The sequence below is a fragment of the Boleophthalmus pectinirostris genome, unplaced genomic scaffold (assembly GCF_026225935.1).
Source record: "Boleophthalmus pectinirostris isolate CB_2022bp ecotype Guang Dong unplaced genomic scaffold, ASM2622593v1 HiC_scaffold_12, whole genome shotgun sequence".
NCBI classification, from domain to species: Eukaryota; Metazoa; Chordata; class Actinopteri; order Gobiiformes; family Gobiidae; genus Boleophthalmus; species Boleophthalmus pectinirostris.
In genome coordinates this window covers 17910573-17936356 of record NW_026571018.1, presented here as the reverse complement: position 1 = coordinate 17936356, position 25784 = coordinate 17910573, and the positions used below count along the sequence as shown (strand labels likewise).

Sequence of the window (25784 nt, the reverse complement as noted above, 5' to 3'; positions counted from 1 at the left end):
TATCGGACCAGTAGTTGCTGAGTAAATACAATTTGAAATTCGGCGACCACGCAAAAAAAATAGAAAATTTTTTGGGTGAATTAAAGCGGAATGACCCATACATTGATTGAGACGCCTCTCCACAGATCTGACCTGTATCTAGCCCTAGTTTCACTTCTGCTTATCGGCATGGAGATAGATGAGTTTAATGCTTTACTGTGGAATATTCCAGGCAAAGAGCAGTAACAGCTCAATGGAGAGAAGCAGTTGGCGGACCCTTCACTAGAAATTTTACACAGTTCACCTTACCAAGGGCTTTAATGTAGCTACAAAATCTGAATCTTTAATAAGCACTTAATATGCTATTTGTTTATTATGAATTAAATCTGTTTCATGCTATATTAAGGCTATTAAAAGTGTAGTTATTATAAAGTGTTACCAAATCTTGTACTGAGAGCAGTAGTCTCTGTGCTATAGTGACTAGTCTGTCTGTTTGACATCTAGGGCGAAGCGTACACTGCTCCTCCGAGGCTCCGATCGGTCCAGCAGTGGTTGGTGTGGTTCTCCTCCAGCAGAACTCGGGGAATGACGATCACCGGATCCGAGAACATCTTCCTTAACATCTCTAGGGGGCAGCACATCGTTAAGACAGCGGAAGAAGAGAAGAAGAGACACAGAAAGAGAGAGAGATGTGATGAGGGACGTTCTCCCAGGCCAAAACTCAATCATTGGACTGGTAAGCGGAGCACCCTGTGACCACTCATTCTTTTTACAACAGACAAATATACAGTGGTTAGAAAAGGAAAATAACATAAATATACAGTTACAGCAGATGTTTGTGTTAGATCAATGTAAGTTATTGATTGAGTTAAGCCCACTGGTCAATATTTACTCACTGTGACTGTGCAGATTGACAGTCCATTAGTGAAATGAGGGTCACGGGGTGTTCAAAAAGACTTGCACAAAACAGCCATATTTAAATTCTCAGGAGCAAATTTGATACTTACCTTCCATGAAAAACAGTATTTACTGAATCTATCTTATACAAATGTTGCAGTTCAAACAGAAAACACTGTAAGCATGCCAAAAGTGATACAAATAAACACAGGGTATAGTTCCTTCTAGGGATGCAACAATACTCGATATAATGTACAAGAGTGACTCAATATGCACATGCCATATTTTCCCAGATATGCAAAAAAAAAAAAAAAAAAAAAGCTTCATAAAGGCCTCACTCTGCTGCATCCAAACAGACAAATTTAATTTAATTGATAATCACTATAAAGAATCATAGAGTTTAGTTCTTCTGAGGCCTAAAATGTATTGAAATATCATGACAAATGTATCGGTACGTATCAAATCGTGAGAAAACTGTATTGTTGCATCCCTGGTTCCTTCTATATTAAAGGGCCGATATTACGCTATTTTCTCATCTATGTTATAATGTTGTTTCCTCATCTCGAAAAAACATACCTGGGGCTGTGTTTTGCTTCATTCACACATGTTTAACACACAAACCCTGAATTTTTAGGCTGAGTTCTTCGCTTAAACAGAAAACACTCCACCTTGCAATACACGTGGTAATACAAGAAGTGCTCCACTGTGATTTTAAACTCCATACGCCTTCTGTGTTATTAGATTCTTTTTTTAGACCAAGAGTTTGTTTTCATACCTGACAGTTTTGACTGCTCACAAGCGGTCTTCCTCAGAGTGCTCACGTGATGTTGCTGTGATATGAAAAAAGAAAACAAACTCTTGGTCTGAAAAAAGAACCTAATAACATAAAATATCGGAAGACCAAATAAACCTCATTGGTCCATTCACCTTCATTAGAATAATTACAACTGTGGTATTGCCAATCTCTACTAAACAAAAGCTTGTAAGTGAAATTGAAGACATCACAAGGTGGAACAGAGCATTTCACTCTTTGGAGATGTATACAGACTAATAATAAAGGGTTACTTAAACATGTGTGAATGAAACAAAAAACAACTCTAGGTATGTTTTGATGAGGTAACAACATTGTAACATAAAAGCTCACAAGAGTCAATTTTGCGTAATATAGGACCTTTAAATAATATGACAAAATGGAAATGCAGAATTTACATTCAAAAGCCTTTTTTGACCTTCACTCTTACTGTATTTTATAATCATGCAGTTGTGCAAAAGTGTGGATGACTGAACAAAAACTGTCTCTTTAAGAACGTTTGTCTTAAAGAGCCTTTATGTATTGGTTGTGGCTTCAGGCAGCCTAGAGTGTCCATATGGAAGAGAAATACAAGGAAGTACCACCTGATGAGTATAGACTAGAGAATATGGTGCTTTCAAATAAAAACTTATTACTCTAATACAAACAATTAACCCAAAATGAAAGCACAACATGTATGAATATGACTGGCGTTTGTAGCTCTCAGTTTTTTGCTGTTACCTGGGATCAGGAAGAGCACAGCCCCACAGGTGTTGTTTAAGAGTCTGCACCCAGCCTATATCTCGGATTGGCTGGCAGAGTTGTATGTAGTGGTACTGTTTTAGCACAACCCTTCAAATGAATCAGAAGGCCACTCATTAGCAAACATCAAACTTTAAACATTTATAATAATATACCACGACTGTTATAATGCATTGTAGTTGAGTGAGAGGAACAAATGATCACAGCATTAGAAAGTGAATGCTTGTACATAAAGAAGCAATGCACGGTTGCATATACGTAAATGAGAATAAGAAGCACATGACATCTTGTTCTGAAATCAGTGTCTACACATCCATTTTCCATACATGTGGCCAGTGAAGGACTTTAAAGTGAACTTAAATCAATATATTGGATAGTTGGGCAGGGTAGTTTATCGAATTTGAATCGAGATCAGTCATTTCAAATTGTCAGTGATATTTTTTATTGAGAAGTCTACAGGTGATCCTCTGTCACTAAAAATAGGCCTATAACAATAACAAGTTTTGAAGCACGATATATTACTAGAGAGGGATATCATGTTGAATGATAATATTGAAACTACATTTGCTACTGATATAATAAAAATAAAGCAGGATAATCCCAATAAACCATTTTTTTAAATACAGCATCATTAAATTGTATGAGCTACAACAAATAAATAACAGAATGAACCAATAATTAGTCCTGAAAGTTACTTTTTCATCCCTCTACAGCTCAAATTTTGTATCTGTATCTGTATTACATAAAAATAGAATCCTCCCTACTATTGCAACAAAATATGAGTATGATAAATATAAAATATTGAGTCCCAAAATATATTGTTCCATCTTTCATATATTGAACGACAAATTGATATAGTAATTACTGTGACAGGCCTCAGACTTTCAAGATTTGTGACTTTTTGTGTTCATTTGCAATTTTTATTTAATTTTTTTTGGTGCCCAGCTCTATTATAAAATGATCCAAACAAGCAACATGTATGACCTGGATGTCAGAACTCATGGCAGAAGGCGGCGCAGGCTTTAATGAGTAGAAAGTCGTGAGAGCACAATTCTCTTCCATGTGGATTGAAGTAATTGTTTTTGTCTATTTAAAAACAGATTGACAGAAAACACTGACAGATACCTGCAACCACTAACCCTCCTTTACTCTCAACAAAACAATTAAAAATAATAATAAATCAAGACAATATATCTTTTCTGCTTCTTGCATTTATTTATCTGTTTCTTTAAATATGAGCAAGCAGATAGCAACACAAATACGTCACAGTCAATTATTATATATTCAGTGCCCATTACATTAACTTACTAAGCCAAACCTTCTATCCTTATTGTCACAGAAATAGCACCAGTTTAATAATGGGCTAAGTTAAAGTGCATATGACAGGTTAGACCACTCATTTTAATAAAACAGTTAATATAATTATAGTTAAGATTTACTCAAATGTTTGCCTATTTTTTCTATTTTCTTTTTTATTTTGGTGAAGAGTATAATTTTACTTTCTGGTTGGACATGGGCAGCAAATATAACATATGTAAAGGTAGCTCCATAAAATTTATCTAGCAACCATACTGTAAACAAGGGCCAAAACTTGTCTAAATTACACAATATGTATGATTAGACTAATACAAATAAATAACAACACTTTTATTTTGTAAATTTAACATTTAAACTGTCAGAAAAATGTTGTCATTGCGTGTAAATTGTCCCCTGGATAGAATTTTCTGTATTGATAATGTTGGTAGAGGTATCTCGGTTTAAAACTCACCACTACTTCCTGTATTTTTGTACATTTCTTCTCAACTTTTTTCCCCACACGTCACTTAACTGATGTAAAACTACAATACATATTTACAACAGTTACTACATCACCAAACCCATTAATAACTACAAAAACATGAAAACCTGTCATATGCACTTTAAGTTAAGTTTACATTTACTGTTCCCCAACAAAAGGCTGCAAAATACAAGAGATGGACCATGTGCTCAGCGACTACAACATGGAGGAGGAACCACTGATTCAGACAACAGAGGACGCAGTCACCCAGTGGACATGGAGGGCAGAGCTCATATACACTGTCAGGTATGCATGGTGCACACTCATGAGAACTCGTGACAACTATGGATGGATTATAAACAAACTCCAAAAACATAGCACTTTTAAAATTATAGAAAAAAAGATGACCTCTGAATTTTAATTTGAATGAGAAATGACCCATGAAAATAGTATGCCCACATTGAATTATATACAGAATGAGATGTAACCAAAAATTTGGCTTAGTAATCTTTTCTGATACATAGTTCAGTAATAAAAATGTATTTTTTATGTAATTAGGAATAACTTAGTGATTACAGTCTTTTCACTTATAACAGTAACGGTCTACAAACATACTTACTTAAATCATGTACTAACCAACTTAATATAAACAAACAGAATGGTCATTAGCTGCAACAGAGCATTGCATATTAACGTTAGAAGATTACATAGTTTTAGCTTATTCTTAAGTGTCTTGTGAAAAATAGCTATTTATACATACACTTTATAGTACATATCTATTCATTATGTCTATGGCAGTGTTGTCACTTTTATCTGTGACGAGCTGTGTTTTAGGAAGGGGCTTTGACCAAAATGAAAATCTAAATATAGCAGTCTGTTTTGAGGGATTGTTATTTAGAAGTAACTGCACTGCTACACAGTTTCTTCTTGATCTTGATTCTCCAAACTAAAATATTAATGATGCACTCTGTAACCTTTCTGGCTGAGGGTCCAACACCTGCTTGAATATGGATGTTATTGCTTGGCTTGGAAAGAGTAAAGTATGGCATTAAACGTATCTGTCCTGCATGTATTCATTCAATTACAAGTCTTTTACTTCTAAGAAATCCCTTGGAAAAATGTGGCAGACAGGCAGGTTTAACAGCATACTGTGGAGCATTCTAGGAAAAGCATCAAATATTTCAGGTGCTGGAACATCCACTAGAAAAGTTACATAGACGATTTATCCAGTACAAGCACCACATATATGCAAATAATTATTTTAATGTTTTAACTTCAGAATGGCCCAGATGGTTTCTTGGCAACAGATTAAGTGTTTCAAAATGGTCTCACATGGACCGAAACACCACTTGTTTTACATGGTGACTGGGACAAAAAGGTATCCAGAAAATTCTTCAAACTAAAACTGTACATGACAAAAAAGTGCAATAATAGATGAGACATTTTCACAGTGAACAAAGCTTTGTGATTGGCTAAGAAATTCCACACAGACTTATGAGTACAGTTGCAAAAAAGCATACAGAGCAGATACAAGCATTTATGGATACCCAAGCAGGACATTTATCAAAGATTTTCAAATTTTGATGTCGTCTTTGTGACAATAATCCTTTTCTATATGCCAATACTAAAATCCTTGATAAAACCCAAACGAAGCAATCTGCACAGTTGATCAAAGCCAAATTGCTTGTCAATGGGCACATGCATCTAGAAGAGACATCTATTGGTTAGCCAGGCAGCCCGTAACCGTGGCAACCACAAGATGGAAGCCTGCGTGGTGGAGGCGGGTGGGAGAACAGAGACGCTCGCGCCCACTCGTTACAATGGCAAATGTCATGTCTAAAACCCCAAAATCTTTGTAACATACAAAGTTAGCCGAGAGGTAGAGAGAGTAGACAGAAGATGAGTGGATACACGATTGGACTGCACGATATAAGTATTGATATTGCAGTACCGTCTGCTGTTTTTATTGTTCTGTATTTATGTATTTAGTTTATTATTTTGCCTTACATTGTTATTATGCACAGTCTTATTTATAAATCGTGCGATACACAGCAAAAACTGGAGTATTAAAATTTCAGGGTAAAATATTTCAGGGTTGTTTTTAACTCAAAAAGTGTTATTTAAACTATTTGAAAGTAAAATGTGAGTTCGAGTTGGGGTTATTTGCCAGAGTTGAAATGACTGAAGTAAATTCAACTACCCCTAGTGTTCATTTAACATCCCTTAGTGTTAATTTGGCAGCTCCCACCAACCACCAGAAGACCAGTTTGTTTTAGTTAATTTAAGATGAATTTATGTACAAAACTGATTCAAAGTGTAAAAATAAAACTGTGTGATGTTCAGTTAAATCAGGATAAATCTACAAAGTGTTATCTGTTTGCTCTCAAAACATTAATATAATTCTTGATTTCAGGGTAAAACAGGAACTTTGGTCCAGTGTTACTTGAATAACCTTTCAAAAAATGTTAAATTAACTCTAGAACAGATTGGACTCATATAAACCCTGAGAAAACATAAAAATGTATTCTGTGAGAGTCAATTTTAACACTCTTCTTTTTGCTGTGTACAAAAATTGTGGATTGAAATATTGGCTAATACAATAATCAGCGTTGCAACAAACTAAATATATTGCAATATGACCAAGATTCTCCAGCTGACAGAAATAGTATAGTTATTCAAATGAAAATGTTAAAAAGGTAAATTATCTTTTCTTTGATTTAATCTTGGTTTTGTCTACTAAGTTGTAAATAAGACAAAGCCTCATTAGTTAATTAAGGTATGCACATTTTTGTTTCAATATAATGGAAATTATCGTGTCAAAACATATATTGCTGATATCGCATTACAGTTTTGTTGAGTATTTTTTGCCTATTTTAAAGGAATGTACTTCTGCAAGTTTATTAAAAGCTTTATAATGGCCATAATCTTTGTCAATATCGTGCAGCCCTGATACAAAAGTTACAGAGGAAAGAACAGAAAGAAAAGATCATTTTGCAGCCTCTGTTATTGCGTTTCCCTCAAATTGATAAATAAAAAAGTAGTGCTAAATGATTTTACTCTTTTGCCTCAGCCAGTTTGTTGTTGATCTCTTTACTTTTCTCCTTGTCGCCCCCTGCTGGCCGGTCTGGCTTGTTCTCTGAGGCAGTCTTCTTGGTGCCCCTCCCTGCAGCGCTCTGTTTATCTTTGGGCTTCTTCACCGGTTTGCTCTGGCCCGCGGCGGCTGTGACTCCAGACTTTTTGGGTTTGGAGCGAGGAGAGCTATACCTGTCGAACTAAGAACGGTGGATAGTGTGGGTGAGATTGTGGGCTGTGTGTTAAGTGAAAGTGATTATAGACACTTTAAAATGTTAAATTGGCAGAGTGTTCAAAATTACAGAATGGAGATAACAGGAGGTAAACTGAAATAGATGGATTTACTTTATAATAAAGATAAGCAACAGTTTTGAATGTCCAGGCTCGTCCATCACAGAGGATGAAAAACAGGTTTTAAAGGTTAAAGGTGCACCATACAACTTTTTGGTTGGGGTCCGTCACCTTCTTGTTTCTATGGATATGAAATTACTCTGCTTGGAATGCTCCACAGTATGGCATTAAACAGCTCTACCTTACATTTATTCAATTACAGGTGGTTTTATTGCTCCAAAATACTTAGAAAAACCGACATTCTGATTGTGATTGAGAATGAGAAGTTGCTGCTTCACTGATCTAACCTGTAACTTGGTTTGGTTTGGTCTCCATGAAGATAAAAAGGTTTAATGTCATACTATGAAACATTCCAGGCAGAGCAATGACATATCCATAGAAACAAACAGGTGATGGACCTCCAGCCAAAAAGTTACATAGCGCATTTTTCAAGTCAAGGTTATTGTCCACGTAGGAAAATCTGTCTTCTGTGTTTGACCCATCCTTTGAGCAACCTGTCAGGGGACCCATCTTGAGATCTTGAACCAAGCGTGGTCAGGACAAGCCAGGCTGGCGCCACCTAGTGCCTCCACTCAATTTAATTTCTCTCCAGCGACGAGGTCAGGAATCGGAATACACTAGACAGTTTGTAAGAACCCCAGAAGTGCAAGTCCGGGCACCAGCCAATCAGCGAAGAGTCATACATTCTGTGTTGGCAACGATTCCCAAGATCGAGGATTTAAAGCCGGAACAAAGAGAATGTTTGGTGAATTTTATCAAGGGGAAAGACGTTATTGCCCTTCTTCCTATGGGATTTGGAAAAAGCTTAATATACCAGTTAGCCCCGTTAGCGGCGCATTACATACTTCACAACCAAATAGCAGCGATTGGTTAAATAAAAAAATACCCGCCTACCGTCGAGTGAACGAATCCTAATGCTGCGAGGCCAGCCGGTTTCCATGAAGTGAAACTAGCTGATGAATCAGGCTTGGTCAGGACTGTCTTAGCTGGTGAATGTTACCTATGGTGCAAACGCCACACAGAAATTCCCTGGTGGTCCGGGAGTCAAACCCAGAACCTTCTTGCTGTGAGGCTTGAGTGCTAACCAAAACCACTTTTTTACTATATGATTTCCTCTGGTTAATCCCAATTTCTCAGTTGAAATTGCATTGCTTTCCACTTTACTTTTACCTCCATCTGTCTCCATTCCATAATTTAGAATGTATTTATTTACAAACTTTTAAAGGGTCTATAAAACACCATTGTACAGGTGAGGTGATGTGAGCTTGGCGAGGGGGTCTTACCTGTTTAGTGTGGTCTATATAAGGCTCGCTGTACAAACTGCGTATTCTCCTCCTCTCCTGGGCCTTGTTGTCAGCGGGCTGGAGGGGTGTGGCTTTGAACGTGGCGCTGTAGCTCGTCTCCAGGCTCGTCTTCTCGTCTGGAGGGAGGTACTGGGACTTGGCCCGGATCATCTTTGCTGGTTTGACATCTTTGTAAGCCTTGAATTCAGTTCTGTACAAGCATAAAGTATTGCAGTTAATAATGATCATAATTATGCACTGGATTTAGAGGTGGGAGGTGGAAATATGTATTGCAGTTGTTGTTTTGGGGATGCAAAATTTGAATATTCAGTGTTTTATCTCTAGAAATTTTTTTAAAAAGGCTGTGAAATAAGCCATTCAAGAATAAAATAAATACCCGGGATATTAATTTCTGTCAATATTGCTGACCTCTAATTGGATTTATACAGTGCATTTCAAGACACGCAAAGTGCCTTCAATTGCATTATTCCTTCACTTCACACTCTGTAGTGGTAAGATACATCTGTAACCACAGCTGCCCTGGAGCAGACTGGCTGAAGTGAAGCTAATCTGTCCCATCTGCTCCTCTGACCATCACCAGCACTTGCACACACCACTTTCATACTAGGCAATGTGGGTAGTGTCTTGCCTAAGGACACAACAACAGCATGCACTACTAGAAGCACTGCCTCCCCACTGAAGCATCTGGTTTTCCCTGCAGTCTCCCATCCCAGCACTAACACGTACAGTCCTGCTTTGAACATTCTCAAGGTGGAATTAATTTAATTGTTTATTTAAAGCAGCATGAATATTAAGAACTCAGTATCAGTGTTCATATATTTGTGTTCTGTGCCATTTTACCAGAGAACAGAATTGTACAGAAGCGATAACAAGGGGGTGGAGCTCTGCCCGCACCATGAGACATTCAGCAGTTCTGCAGTTCTGAAGGTCATGCTCAGATGAATGATGCTACAATGCTCCAATCAGTTTCTCCCACCCCATAAATCATCCCATTGACTATTACGTTTTTATTTTAGGCACCAAAGGATTGTAAATAACTGCTGTTTGGCCATTTCTTCTTGTAAATTACCTTTTTTATGAAACAACACATTTCATAGCTTTGCACATTTCTCAGATATATAGCTAATTTGTCAACAAAAATGGACCAATTACTCTTCACAAACATAAGCAGTCTACAAACAGCATACCTTCCCCTGTGCCTACGACTGAATCACAACAAACCCCAAACCACTTACAAATGAAATAAACAGTAGGACATCAAAATATATTCTGATAACTTTGATGCTAGCTCATTAAAAGTCCTATATTTTGCAAAACTGACTCTTGTGAGTTTTAAGCCGTGTTATAATGTTGTTACGGCATCACAAAATTACCTGGAGTTGTGTTTTGTTTCTTTCACATCACATCATCTTTGAGTAATCTTGTATTATTTGTCTGTCTACATCTCCAAAATGCTCAAAATGCTCTGTTTCAGCAGCAGTTTTCAAGTTAACAGTTACCTTTTACCGTTTCTTTAGTAGAGATTGGAAATTCCAGGGCTGAATTATCCAAATGATTCTAATGAGAGTGAATAGAGTTTAAAAACACAGTGGAGCATTTTCTATATTTCCACATGACATCACAAGGTGGAACACAGTGTTTTCTGTTTGAGAGAAGAACTCTTGAAGCATAAATGTGCAGGGTTTGTGTGTTAAATGTGTTCATGAAACAAAACACAAGTCCAGGCATGTTTATGATGAGGAAACAACATTAATAGTGTTTTAGGACCCATGCATCCACCTGTTTGAGATTTACCATTTGTTTGTAATTTTTAGAAGAATATCTCTAAACATACAGTTTTATAGTGATGGTCAGTACTCGGAGAGAAAACTGTAAACAGCCAATGACAGATTACTAATGGCAAGTTTTAGCATGGGTGATTACATTAATATTACAGTTAATCACTTCAAGTGGCATTTACAGCATGTCGAACATGTAATTGAATTTATGAATAAAATGAATAGAACTTAAATGTCCTTACTTATTTAAAGGCATACTATGAAACCTTTCTGATGTGGGAGGACGAGTGGGGGTCTGCTACCTGCTCGGAGAGGATGCTTTGTCTGGAATATTCCACATATGACACACATTTTAAGTGCACATATTTATATTGTTCAAAACTATCTTGAAAAACATGCATTCTCTCTATGAGCGGGGGTACTTCTCCACAGACTTGACCTGGCGGTGTCATTAGATTGTCTCCATGGAGATATTAAAGAAATGATAGAGCTGATATTATGCCATCTTCTGATCCATGTTATAATGTTGTTTCCTCATCAAAAACATACCTGGAGTTGTGTTTTGCTTCATTCACACAGGCTGTTTTCTTCTCTCAAACAGAAAACATCCTGGTCCACCTTGTGATGTCATGGGGTAATACAGGAAGTGGTGTGTTTTTAAACTTTATACACCTTCACTAGAATCATTTGGATTATTTCAGCACTGGAATTGCCAATCTCTAATGAAAAAAGGTAAAAGGAGCTGCAAGCTTGAAAACCACCTCTTCATGACATCACAAATTGGAACAGAGCATTTTGATCTTTAGGGATGCAGACATCCTAATAATCCAGGATTTACTGCAATGTGCGAATAAAACAAAACACAAGTCCAGGTATGTTTTTGATGAGGTAACAACATTATAACATGGCTTAAATCTCACAATTGTTAGTTTTGTACAGTATAGGACCTTTAAATACCATACTGTGGAACTTTCAAGACAAAGCATTAACATCTCCATGGAGACAAGCAGGTGGCATACCTCTGCCTATAAACATGTACCCCATCTACTGTATTATATTGTGTTGAGTAAATATTTAGGCCTATTATACAAACACTGGTGGCTGTTTCGCGCATACCCACAATGGTACACAACAGAGGCAATTACATAACAGTACCAAGTCCACTTTCACTTGCTGCACTGGGGCCAAGACGCACCAATCCAAGGGAAGCTTATACAACAATGTCCAAGGCCAAAGGCGCAAAGTATAACCACATGACCCCACAACACACAGACAGAGGCAGACTGTGAGAGCACCACACCAAACATCCAACTGTACTGTGACATAGCTGCTATTCATCCACATATGACCCAGCAACAATAACACAGTGTCTCAGGATCGAACTGTGCTTGGTACTCTCAACACAAAACATTTATAAGGATAACTGTAATGTATAAAATATAGGTGTAGTCTTCAAATCTCTAAAGAAGGGGATGCAATAGGACTTAAAGGTGCATTGTGTAACTTTTTTGGTGGAGGGTTCGTCTGCGTTTCTCCATGGAGATGTTATTGCTTAGTCTGGAGTATTTCACAGTTTGGTATTAAATCTTTCTGTCGACATGGAGGCCAAACCAGACCAAGTTACAGGTCAGATCTGTGGAGAGGCAACCCCGCTCACTCTCATAATGCCTGTTTTTTTTTTTTTTAGGTATTTTTGAGCTATAAAACCACTTGTAATTTAATAAATGTAATGTAGAGCTGTTTAATGTCATACCTGTGTGACAGATTCTCCACTAGAAAAGTTACACAATGCGCCTTTACAGTGACAGTGCATGTGACAGGTTATAGTACTAATTTCCCTAAAAATATACTTAAACTAATTATATCCAAGGTTTTACAAAAAAAAAATCATACATAGTTTTTTTCTAGTTTTGAAATTTTGGTGAAGTTTATCATTTTACTGTCTGGTTACGACAGCAGCAGTTACGACATGCACAGATGTAATTTTAAAACTGTTACCTATGAACCACAATGTTAACAAGGGCGAAAATGTCCCAAGAGTTAAGATTAGATAAAAACCAAATGAGAACTTTTATTTTGTTGTATGAATCTTTAAACTGTCAAGAAAAATGCCTTCCTTTTGTGTAAATTGTTATGAAATTGAAGGATGAAATTGGAGGATAGAGTTATTCTGTTTCCAACTCACATCTACTTCCTATATTTTTATAATTTTTTGTGCTTCTTTTCAACTTTTTTCCATAAACTGCCACTAAAACTATAATAATATTTACCACATGCTAAGTAACAATTAGAAAAACATGAAAAGCAGTCATGCACTTTCAGTTTCATAGGGACTGCTCCATTCATCTCCTGAAAACATCGTCTCCATGCACAGAGTCCCCAGGAGGTGGATAATGTTGGATGGTGGTTTGGACTGTACAACACTGCAGCACTGACTCCAGTTAAGGTCAGTCAGGTGGAACAGAGCACAAGATACGACAGGGAATGTGTCTGAATTTATTGCAGTTGTAGGTTCTTTTGCTTAGTGTTTGAAAATGTAATGCAGTAAAAGCAATGCGATGTCCACAACGCCACATTTTTTGCTGACTCTCTATCCGCAAACATAAATGAATGAATAGAATGACTGTAGACTAGATCCATGTTCTCCTTTTCCATCCCGCATCTACAAACCTGACATCATGACTTAAACTAGAAGAATATGTAAATTAATTAATCTGCTCTGAGAAATTGTTTAATTGAAAATGTTATGTTATGTTAATATTATTGTTTAGAATATATTTATTTATATTTCCATAAGGAGTAGCTGGTCTCATAGTCGAGTATCACATGCATATCTGCTGATTTTGTTTTGCCTAAAGAGCTGTTTTTGTCAGATAAAATCATCATCCCTATCACCTGCTCTTATTTTTAGCATTACCAGGGAAGAGTAAATTCATACTTATAAAACTGACTTGTGAATGTGAGAAAGAATCTGATGGAAAATATATGACAAATATTCTTATATGGAAAAAAATCTAAAAACATTCAAAACAAGCTTATTCCATTTTACCTATACTTCTACTAGTTTATATATGGCGTCCCTGAGGTTCCTGTGAGAGAGGCTGGACAGCTGGCCCTGCTGAGAGGTTGTGCTAAAGGGGAGGAACAGTGATGTGGTCTTGGTATTGTACCTTAACGTTGGAGCTAGATATACCACAACAAATAACAGGAAGAATCATTTGAAAATATAGTTACAGATTAGATTACCCTGCATTAACATCTGTTCAGTATTCAATTACATGGCTCCATCGGTGTCTCAGTGGTGGGAAGTAACTGAATACATGTACCAAAAATGCATATTGTAAGTAATTGTATTCAGGTACAGTTCAGTTTTTACTTACTCCACTTTCTTTCCTAAATTAAAAGGAAAACATTACAGTATTTTGGTTTTTGGCTTTTTGGCTTTAGAATGTATTTTTCATCTCTAAATTAATGCACAACAAACAGAGCAGCAAAAATAAAGCTGTTTGTAATTGTATGTCATGTTTTTCACACTATAATTTAAATGCAACTGGGTGTAATGGTATTCAGTATTCTGTAACTAAACACATTTTCTTTTTCCCATCACTGATTATATTAAAGTGTAGGAACAGTGATTGGGTCTTGTTTTGAATCATTGGAGCCTGATATACGGCCAGTGATAAGAAGAATATTTTGAAAATGTATGTAGTTATAGTATAGAGAATTGTTTCCCAAAGACTGTGTCGTGACCTTCAGGTGAGTTGCAAGAGATTGCCTCGTCACGATCTCCATGTAGGTCTGCAATATACAGTCCTTCTGACTATTTAGTTCCAATATTGCTGGTTCAGTAGAATATTGAAAAGAAACTGAATTGAGCTACATTTAAAGTCCAAATAGGCAACTTATTTTATTGCTGATTCAATGATGTTTTTCATTGTTTAAAACTTGAGTAATACTAATTGTTCAGAGAGACACGATCACTCAGTCAACAATAAAATATCCTCATTAATGTTCAATAATAGTCAAATCCACCTTTATTTTGTGATTTACGAATAATGTCTATTGACTTGGGTCGCAAAGGTTTGTGACTTTTAAAATATGGGTCCCACAAAAAAAGTTTGGGAAACACTGGTATAGAGAATTAAAATATATTTTGTATTTTTTGTTACCTTGCTCAATTAGTGTAATGAATAGTTAAAATAGATTCACCCAATTTGCATTAAATTAAAGTGTAAAAAATTCAAAATACAAATTATAACAGCTTTATATTAAAATGCACGTTTGTTAGAGAACCATGCACGCACTACAAGAAGAACTGTGTTTTTCACCACAATTTAATACTGTGTAGTTGTGTACCACCAAGTACCACCAGTACATCTGTGACATGTTAGTGTCATATGAACCATCTCGCACTCTGAGGACCTCAGGGACCGGCCTCCTGCTGGTGCCCAGAGTCAGAACTAAACAAGGGGAGTCAGCGTTTCAGGTTCATGCAGCTAAAACCTGGAACAGTCTTCCTGAACATGTGAGACAGGCCTCTTCTGTGACGCTGTTTAAATCCAGACTCAAAACATTTCTGTTTAACTGTGCATATAACTGAAAGGTTTTCATTTCGCACTCTTCTCTCTTTTTTAATTTTAATCTTCATGATTATTTATGTTTTGATTTGTTTTTATTATGATTTTAATGTATTTCTTATTCTGTAAAGCACTTTGAATTACTTTGTGTACGAATTGTGCTATACAAATAAACTTGCCTTGCCTTACCACCATGTATTCCTTTTAGAAAAGTAACTCTATTCTGAATACCACCAGATGAAAGAGTGACTGTACTGAACTGTGCTGTAAGTGTCTGAATACATATTTTCTGTGTATGTATTTAGTTACTTCCCATCACTGTATACTACATAGGCCGCATTTGTCACTATTACTGAGCGTAGCAGTCCTTTTCTTACTCCAGCAGAGACAAAAGCTGGCAGGCCTTTTGTAGAGTAGCCCACAGAATCAATGTGCCCACTCACAGCAGTTTGAGCTCAGAACAGTTTTTCTTGGCGTGTCAGCGGGTGCACTCCTGGCTCCTGGTCAATACTCCGGCCTCGTCTCTATCTCACAAGCTGCAAGACTTGTTTCCTGCTTTCGCTTTCTCCGATGGAAATCACCCATCAGCTACTACAGCACTAAACAGCCCCCCCCGGGAGCCCCATTGAAAGTAGCTTTAATGAAAAATAGATGTAAAGGAGAAAATGATGATCACGTTAACTAGGTTGCTAAGGTTGCCCTAAGACAGACAACGTATGCTTATGTTTCAGTTTGGAAGTAGTATTTGATTTCTGTTTTCATTTATTTATTTATTTATTTAGATGACGCTCTATTCCATATATGGCACACACTGTAAATAGACATGTTTATAATGCTCGAAAAGCATGTATTGTCTCCTTGAGCGGGATCACTTGTCCACAGATCTGACCTGTAACTTGGCCTGGTGGTGTCAAAAATAGAGGTAAAGCATAAAATTATCACGTTAATTAGGTTGGTAAGGTTGCCAAGGTTGCCGTAAAACAGACAACAATTATTTTTATTTATTTATTTGCTGTATTATTTTATATTTAATTTATTGATTCGCAAATTAACTAACTATTTGGACAATGCACATTTACATTTATACTGAAAAAAAAGACAGATTATAGCTACTATACTATTACTGATTTGCATCTGCTGTCCATTGGGAGTTAACCAAACAAATAAAACATACAAAAAGGAGATTAGAGCAGTGTAAGGAAATGTTAAAGGTTTTTTGACTAGTGATCACATTACTGCTTTGATTCTCAGCTAAATCTCGTTTCATTCAAAATAAAACCTACAGTAAAGTTAAAGTTTTCGTTCAGTTTTAATCAGATTATGTACATTTGTTAGTTCTACCAGAAAACTAATCTCTAAAGACTGGTGTCAGCTGCGATCTGATCTCAGAGATTTAGGGATTAGTTTGGTCACAGATTGTCACTTTTATTAGCCAAAACTCTCACTTGTGTTACTTGGAGAAACTGATAACTAAATAATAACTAATAAGAGTTTTGGGGGTTTTTTTGTTCTTTTTTTGATTTGGTTTTTCAGTTTTTGTCTTCACAGAGGCAGGGTGTGTTTGTGCATTCATGGCCTGCTGTCATATGAACACAAGTCTCTGCACACTCCATAAGAGGATCATCATAAATCCCTCCAAATGTACTGGCCTCTTCACAGTTTACACAAAATGACTATCCTCTGAAAATGACAAAAAATACAAAGACTCATTACTGTGTGAGACATAACAAATAGAGATGTAATAATAATAATAATCACTGAAATATTGTGATTTTCTATCATCAAAAGTCTCACAGTGATATCAGGGCTGTCACAATATATCAAACTAAAAGCCTTGTTTGCTTAAATGTATTGTTTTGTTGCAGTAACAGCTAAAAACGGAGGGGACTACATAGACCATGATCCTTTGCGCTGTTTCAGTGCAGACAACATGAAGAAATAACTGTTATTAAGCACTTTTATAATTATTTGCATTATTATAGTAATGATACATACCAAATCATGTCCTAGCATTTTAAAAGGAAAAAGTAGCATAAATGAATACCATGATAATATTGTACTGTGAGATTTATATATAGTTGGCTCCCATCATACAACTATTTAACGGAAAGAGAACATTTGCGAAATATCTTTTAACATGTAACTCCACAATGGCGTCTTTCCAAGCAGTTGAAATGATAAAATTTGACACATTTCCCATTATTGTCTGAATATTCTTTTGTGAGACTGCATCATGCACATAAATAGAACAATCACAACAGAAAGAAAGTCATTGTCGTTTACAGCTGCAGTGGCGTCTACAAAAAGCACCGTAACAAAGCTCCCAGCTACTGTGTTATACTTATTCTCATGCAAAACGTGACATTTGAAAATATGCCCCAAGTTGGCACTGAAGGTTAGATGTGACTATGGATACCTTCATTTTGTTTAGGTGCTATGCAGAGGTTTGTTCTCATTAAAACCCCCCTGAGAGTTATTTGTTATTTAAGATCATTTTAGGGATAGTCATGTGCAAAAAGAAATGCAAGATCACTGTGCTCAGAATCTGTTTTTTTTTCTTTTTTTATATCATCTTCTACCGGAAATATGCTTACTCAAATTATATGTACTTACTATTGTACCTACATCTTATCTTAAAAGTGCACTGCGCAACTTTTCTGGTGGAGGGTCCGACTCTGCTACCTGCTTGTCTCGGGTCTACAGGTCTATTGCTCAAAAACACAAACAGGTGGTGGACCCTCCACTATAAATGATATCCAATACACCTTTAACTTTTAAAATTTCTAACCATTGTTTTACACGCCTGGCCAAACAATATCTTTAAACCGTAAAAAAATAGCTGTAAATAGTATATGCATATGGAGACTGAGACCGAAGGGGGCTATAGTTTTACTTATTGATTGACTGAATGAATGATTGCATGTATTTGATTGGCATGTAAGCCATTTATGACAACAGCCTGTCCAGGGACTGAAGGTAGAAGTCAGCAATCTTGCCTGGCACAACCTTCACACCTGGCACAAACATATAACCTCTTTGTGTAGGACAATTTTTTATGTGCTTTGTCCCTGATAAAAAAAACAACAAATAAATAAATAAATGTTAAATGATATCAAGGATTGCCAGTTTGCCACACTATATATAGTTTGTTCTCTCACCTTGTATCTAAAGCAATACAATACTTATGCAATGTCATGTAAGGAAAATGCATTAAGTAACTCCTGATGGAGAGTCTGCCTCCTGCTTGTCGTCATGGAGAGCTTGCTTTGCCTGAAATGTTCCACAGTATGCACAGTATATGGAAATAAACGTATCTATTTCTAGAGACAAGCATGTTATAGCAGCAGGCCAAGTTACAGGTCAGATCTCTGAATATTTTTCAAAGTATTGATTGAGGAATAAAAACACCAGCAAATGAATAAATGCAAGATACTAGATATACTGAACATTTCAGGTGAAGCAATGGTGTCTTTATGGAGACCAGCTTCCATTAGAAAGGTTACATAGTGCATCTTTAAATTGTCCAGATTATTGCTAAAACTGTGAACCAAATGGTACTCTTCAGTTTCCACACAGTATACTCTCACACATAGAGGACAGACGTGACCCACAGCTGACCCGTTTTGCCTCCACCAGCTTAACTGAGTATTTCCTCCTCCACAGAGCCTCGTCCTCCAACATTAATGTCATTATTTAATTTGCTCTGTACTTCTTCAGTGATAGCCCAGTCTAATGTGCTGTAGGTCTTTGTTTACACTCAGTAAACTTTCACAAAACCTAATCATGGTCAATAACAATAACAGTCCTGAGTGGCTTGATCACTTGGACTGTGACGTAGGCTACATAAGTTACATTCATTCACCCCCTGGGATTCTGGAAATATTGCATAATGAACAACAGAGATTAGCTTCATGGACCAAAACATCAACACAGACGTCCACTTGTAGTTTGGCCTTTTTGTTGTTTGAGAAACATGAGGTTATATTTACACAACTAAAATCACAGTGAAATTAACACATTTAAGTTGAATAATATGGTCTAATATATTGATGATTCCACATTATTATTTTGACCTGTTTTGTGATACCATAACTGAATGTATTTTAACACAAACTAAATCACACACACACATACACACACACACACACACCCTGACCCAGAATGACCCCTGACCCCTCGTATCTCAGGGACCAGTGCACGCGGCTCTGCAGTGCACCTCACCTGTGCCAGCTGTGCACGTGCGCGCTCACCTGTACGAGCTGCCCGTTGTGAGCTCCTGTTTGATCTGCCTGTTGACTGCATCCGCCGCTCGGCCTTTGCCCTCTCCTTCCGCCTTTAGCCCCACTTTCTTCTGCCCCTCCTGCTTTGCTGAGCGCGTTTTACGCTCCTGGCTCTGCAGAAGGTGTTTCTCTTGCACCTGGTCTGCAATAGCACTTTTCTCTACGCCGGTGTCCTTGGCCGCCTGATGCTTCGCGAGCCTTGACCTGTGGGGCGCGCGGTCATCTCCAATGGAGATGGTCGCGGTTGGTCTGGGTATCCAGGGGTGGTCGTACCTTTTGGGTATGGGCCAGGGCTTGAAGTCCTTCTGGTACTGTGTTTCGCTGTTGAACGGTGTCTCCGGTCCGTGGTACTCGTTCCTCGGTTTACAGCTCGGCTCCGGGCGCACTTTCCAGTGCTTAAAGTCCTCGCGCATCACGGAGCTGCACACGCGCTCCTCAGAGAAGCACCTGCGCTGGGTACCTGCGCGTGCCGTGCGGGGATGCGCTCGAGACGGCTGCGTTTCTATGGCGACTCTCGGCGGGGGAGGGTGCTGCAGCTGCGGCTGTAGCTGAACGTGCTGCATCTCGGAGACATCCGTGTACTTGGTGAAGACCAAAGGCACCGCAATGTCAGCCTTGTCCAGCTGGTTCCAGAAGCGGGCCATGCAGCAGGCCCTGGTGATACAGGGCCAGGCCATGGTGAGCTGAGAGCGAGCACAGCCGAGGACCAAAACCCGATTTTAAATGTTTACAGCAAAACGCGCTATCCGTATAGGCTACTGACAGAGAAACAAGATGTCCGTGCGTCAGCTTGGAGGTTGGAGTCAGATGTCCATTGTGACTGTGTAACTCATCTGAAAGGTTCTATCGGTTTTGTTGTTGACTGGAAAAAAGGTCCCGTTCCTCTCTGTGTGTCCGCTCTGTCCCGGAGCTCTTGCTTCATCACTTTACGACAGGCCACTGTAGGAAAGACGACCCCGCCCGCCTGCTCAGCATCCCACTGGCAGCGCAGTTTGCTCAGTCAATACGAGATAGTAAGCAGGAGAACGTAACAGCCACATGTACGTGAAGAGACAAAGTAAAAGCTCCGTAGTCCTTCTGCTACACACGCCCCAGTGTATCAATGTACCACATGAATATTGCGTTATTATCGTATGGGTTTGTGATATAGAGGAACAAGGGCTTGGGCTAAGACTTTTCACCGAGAAGCACTGATGACCCCCACATGTGAAACATTTATTTTGAAGGACACAGTAGCTGTATTTCGGGGTAACTATTGTTGTAAAAAGCTTGACCAAGTAAATTGGCTTGTTTTTATGACATTTCTGTACGATTAGCTATAATACTATAATGGACCGACACCTGCAGGCTCCAGGGGAGAGTTGTTTTATAATGATTCATATATAGGCTACTATTAATATTTTGGTTCACAATATAAACATTGTCCTAGTATTTAAAATCATATGACGAGCATATTAGAACATAATAACACTTGGCACATCTTTATTGTGCTGTAACATAATAGATATGGTTTATTTTTAATGTACAGCAGTCAACCTTATTTTTACAGAGATGCTGTTCCCTGATTGCTCAACTAGATGGCACTGTCCTGCATGTTTTACTGACCCTTGAGCAAAGTAGATTGTTAAAAAAAAAACAGGCATCTTATAGTACTGTCCATCTTCAGAAACAGACAAGATATTGTTGGATGTAGTTTGATTTATTTTCAAATATAAAATCAGAGTAAGGGTGCAGAGGCTCTCAGCCTGCTGGTTCAAAAGTCAGTGTGTAGATATGAATTGACAGAGCTCACAGTGACTTCTTGACTTGAGATAAGCTTGTCAATGCAGATTCATGGAGAAATGAGACTTTGGACCCTCTTCAGTCCCAGAGTGCTCCTTTTCCAGTGGCTGCAGCAGGTCGGGCGCGTGGCTCTGTCCTCTCTGTGAAAATCATGAAGATCGATTTTGCCCCGTGGCATGTGCCCCTGAACAGGAGACTGCAGACTGCTGTGACGCTCGTGTGGGTGTTCTCCTTCCTGGCTTTAGGTGAGGTTTGGTCTTACAGTTTACTAGTGTACTAGGCAATTTCCCAGTGTGCTAGGTAACCTCATGTTGTACTTGCTTATACAGTTTGTATGCTCTCTCAAAATTCTTAAACTTGGCAAGAAAGATGGCAATCAAATATAATGTTATTCCATAATTTAAAACCCTCCTGCTTGTTTCCATAGAAATGTCTTTTGTCTGCAATCTCCATGTAGAATGTTCTGAAGTATGGTTTTATCTTTATTTCTATAGAATCATGCAGTTGCACCTCAATAAATTTACTTACTGTAGCTTTAATAATACACAATTACACTCTAATAATATTTCACTCAATATTTTGTAACTAATATCATATATGCCTTGCAGTTGCCTTTTCACTACCATATCTTATTTTAGTTCCTTATATGAAGAACATAGTTTAGACACTTTTTGCACAAATTAGTACATGCTCATTGTTAACGTTGAATACAGTGTCTAAATTTGGAACAGTGCTTGCAGCTGTATCCACTTCAATTAAAGGAGATTGCATCAAGTTCTCACAAATAAACTCACATGGGTCTAATTATGATGGTGTCTTATCTAACTGAATGCTATAATCCTCACTTCTTCTGTTAAAGGTGTGTTGTGTAACTTTTCTGGTGGAGGGTCCGTCAGATATTTTTCTCCATGGAGATGTTATTGCTCTGACTGGAAAGTTTCACAGTATGACTTTCTATCTTCATGGAGACCAAACCAAGTTACAGTTCAGTTCTCACAATCACAGTCAGCATTTTTCTAGGTATTTTTGAGCTATAAATCCAGCTGTAATTGAACAAATGTAAAGTCGAGCAGTTTGAGGTCATACTGTGAAATAAGCAAGTGACAGACCCCTGACAAAAAGTTACGTAATGCACCTTTTGAAATATCATGTTAATAATAATAATGCTTATAAATCTCTCTTTTAGCACCCCTCTGTATCTTCCTCTTCTTATACCTCCTATTCACCCGGTATTGGTTGATCAGTGTGCTGTACGCCATCTGGTGGTTCACTGACTACGACACTCCATGGCGTGGGGGCCGCAGGGTGCCTTTCCTTTGTGATCTCAAACTATGGGACCACATGCGTGATTATTTCCCCGTCAAGGTAAGATCCTAACATACACTGCATTATAAGAAAGTCATATGTAGGGCTGGGCCATATGGTGATAAACATGTATTTGGTGACAACAACAATCTGCAATTTTGGTAATATCCCAAACTTCAATGTCACTCTATGCACAGTGTTCCCACCCACACCTCCTAGTGGTCCACCTCAACAATGCTTTGAGTGATTGACAGATGGATTTAACCAATTAAAATCTTTCAGAAGAAGCAAAAAGCACTCTACCTGATTTTTACTCTCATAAAAATGTGAAAACATAAAGTTATTCCTCATTTACCTTATGCATTCTAAGCATCCTAATTATTGAAAGTGATGAGTTTATAAACACTTTTTACAGAGACCGAGACAAGAGATTTTCTCTGATGGCAAAGGTAACAACAACTAGCATACTAACCCGCACTTTCTCATTATTAGACAGGAAAATGCTTTATAACTTGATGCAGACAGCACACAGTGGCCTTATTTTGACCTCAAGAGCTGCTTATACAATATATCTGTACTCGAAATTTTGCTGTAATTCATGGGGAGAAATTGGAAATTGGATACGATATATATATTTTAGATTATCACCCTCTTCTAGTCACATGGCCAGGGGCAGGTATAGGTCTATATGTCTACGCAGGTCAGAGAAGATCAGATCATGCTTTCAGCCCCAGTGCATTTAATCTAATCTGTGATCTTTGGGAGGAGCTTATCTCTGGGTGCGTTCACACTTGGACTTGGTTTGATCCTTTTCCCGTTTTGGGTCCTAGTCCAGCCCTGGTTTAGTTCCAGGTTTAGTCTCAGGTTAGTCCCAATCTTGATGAGGTGAATGTGCGAGTGTGAGTCATTGTGACCAGACTAGCTATCATGTTTTTTTTTTGTTTTTTTTTTTTTTTTTTTCCGTTATTGTGTAGTAATGTATTTTCTTCTGTCATTTGGTATAATCATTAATCATATTACAATAATTTATGAAATAACACAAACATTACACCTAATACTTTGGCCATTCTACAGACTGGAGGGGTTTAGGCTGATATTTTACACTCATTTCCCCTATTCCTTTTAACATATAGAATAATATTTAAAGCAAGCAAACATTTATTTATACAACATACGTATTTGGAAGCAGAGGAGAAGAGTTATTTTGTGGTTCCAAGTGTAGGGCAAGCAAAAAAAGTCATGCAGTGCCACCAGTGAACTGTGATTAGGTGCTGTATGGTGCAGGGTCATATTGAGTAATCTCCTGAAAATGTTAACTCTTTGCTTAGGATGTTCCACCATAAATCTTATCTGTCTTGCCATTATTGAATTACACTGTTCAGGTTTGAGATCAATCATACTGGCCAATCTGTTGGACATTTAGCCTTAGACTTAGATGAACTTCATTGATCCAGAAGGGAAATTATTTGAACACATTTCATACCTATGTGCTTTTGGAAAAATGAATGAAAAGAAATCTAACTTTGTATTGGAGATTGCAATACATAACTTAAAATTGAAGTGAAAAGGTTGTCTCTTAATTTGCATACAGTGTAATAAAAGTATTAAGAGCAGTGGTAAGGGTAAAAGTTATATTAGTAGTATTTGCTATAGTTTACTACTGTATATAAAACAATACACTAAGATTTAATTGTATATTTTTTGTATTTAAACAGAAGAAAGTACATAATAAGTACATTGTCCTTTTTGGGCTTGAGGCAGAGACAGTGTGACTTCTGTTGTTGATGTCATTTGAATTGTGAATTTTTAGGAATCTTATGATGAGATAACCTTTTGTGGCTCTGGTCATCCAACTATTTACAGTGCAGTGGTCATAGTGAATCTGCAGACAAAGGATGTATACAAAACAATGAACCCAAAAGTCATAGTTGTAAAAGGGGGAACGCCAATCATTAATCTAATCACATTCACAGATTTGAAATGTTTTAAAGCAACTATCAGTGTTGATGTTTTGTCTTGAAAAGGGAAAGGGGGGCAGATAACATAAGATGACTCTTCTTTCTGCTCCTTTTCATTCATTTCTTGTATGTTTGATGTTGTGAAACTGTTGATGTCTTTTTATACTTTATGAATGAAATAAATAAACTACTACTACTACTACTACTACTACTACTAATAATAATAATAATAATTCAAGCTACTTTTTCATATTGATAGATATTTCAATGCCATTTAAAATAATATAAATTGTCTTTTAAATTTCGAATCCAGCAATTTTGAATACAGCATTTGTGTCCACCTTGTGGTTACTTGTGGGAGGTGCATGTAGCTGGTAAATTTATAAAAATGAGATAAAATAATTTTTGATAATGACATACATTACTGACCAGAAGAACAGATAGTCAGATAGTTCAGATCAGTATATAAAATGAAAAGCAAAATTGTTGAAAATATCTAACTAAGTAAAACCCCAGTGAGATTGAAAATATGCATCTAATTTCTTAATGCAATATTTAAACACACATGCACACTATAGGTACAATATTAACAAAAGATTGATTATTAATTATTGATCATTGATTTCTCACTCGGCTATGCATTTTGCTTGCAGCATATGTGATAGTTTTTAGATCTTAAAAGCATGATGAAGTTTTAGCAAAGACTGAAAGGAAATACAAGCCCTTCTGTTCAATAAGACATCATAGCTGACATCACTGCATATCTTCTCTGGAATGTAAGACGTTTCAAGCTTTTTTTTCTTCTTCTTCAATTTTGAAATATTACAAAACAAAAATAAAAATAGACAAAAAAAAACAAACAAACAAAAAACAAACAAAATAACAAACTGACACCTCACCCTTCTCTCTATACTTAAAACATGCACAAAACTATACAAAACAACTAACACAACAATCAAATATCAGCTGACACTCAAGCATAATCCTGCCAAAATGGTTTCAAGCTTTTTTTTTATTACAATAAATGTGTATTAATTTTTTCATAATGTTAAAATAAAAACAGATTAGAACTAAAATAAAACAAAAACAATGAGGTGTAACACTGAAGACAAATAAACATTTAAACAATAGATTTAAACAAAAACTCGCTCACATCTTAGTCACTGTTTTGC

General features: G+C 37.2%; 2 protein-coding genes across 2 annotated transcripts in view; one reads left to right on the top strand and one right to left on the bottom strand.

Annotated features, from left to right (window-relative positions):
* Positions 1-25784, top strand: part of mogat2 (monoacylglycerol O-acyltransferase 2) — a 36705-nt gene that overhangs the window by 4817 nt on the left and 6104 nt on the right. Inside the window, exons 2-5 of the mRNA XM_020930317.2 lie at positions 484-715; positions 4385-4511; positions 21397-21594; positions 22536-22714. Of these exons, the coding sequence (XP_020785976.1) occupies positions 21501-21594; positions 22536-22714 (273 nt within the window). The 5' untranslated portion in view covers positions 484-715; positions 4385-4511; positions 21397-21500. The remainder of the gene's footprint in view (positions 1-483; positions 716-4384; positions 4512-21396; positions 21595-22535; positions 22715-25784) is intronic.
* map6a (microtubule-associated protein 6a) lies at positions 460-20244 on the bottom strand. Its single transcript, XM_020930195.2, has 5 exons — positions 19538-20244; positions 8912-9122; positions 7263-7477; positions 2408-2518; positions 460-604 (listed from the first exon to the last, which is right to left on the bottom strand). Exons 1-5 carry the CDS (start codon positions 20242-20244, stop codon positions 460-462), a joined length of 1389 nt encoding a protein of 462 aa, XP_020785854.2.

Excerpts from the sequence above, each read along its gene's own strand:
- map6a (XM_020930195.2), bottom strand. The coding sequence starts at position 20,244 with ATGGCCTGGCCCTGTATCACCAGGGCCTGCTGCATGGCCCGCTTCTGG. Across the intron at positions 9,123-19,537 it reads ACAACGGGCAGCTCGTACAG|AACTGAATTCAAGGCTTACA; the intron begins GTGAGCGCGCAC and ends ATGCTTGTACAG. Across the intron at positions 605-2,407 it reads TGTGCTCTTCCTGATCCCAG|AGATGTTAAGGAAGATGTTC; the intron begins GTAACAGCAAAA and ends GCTGCCCCCTAG.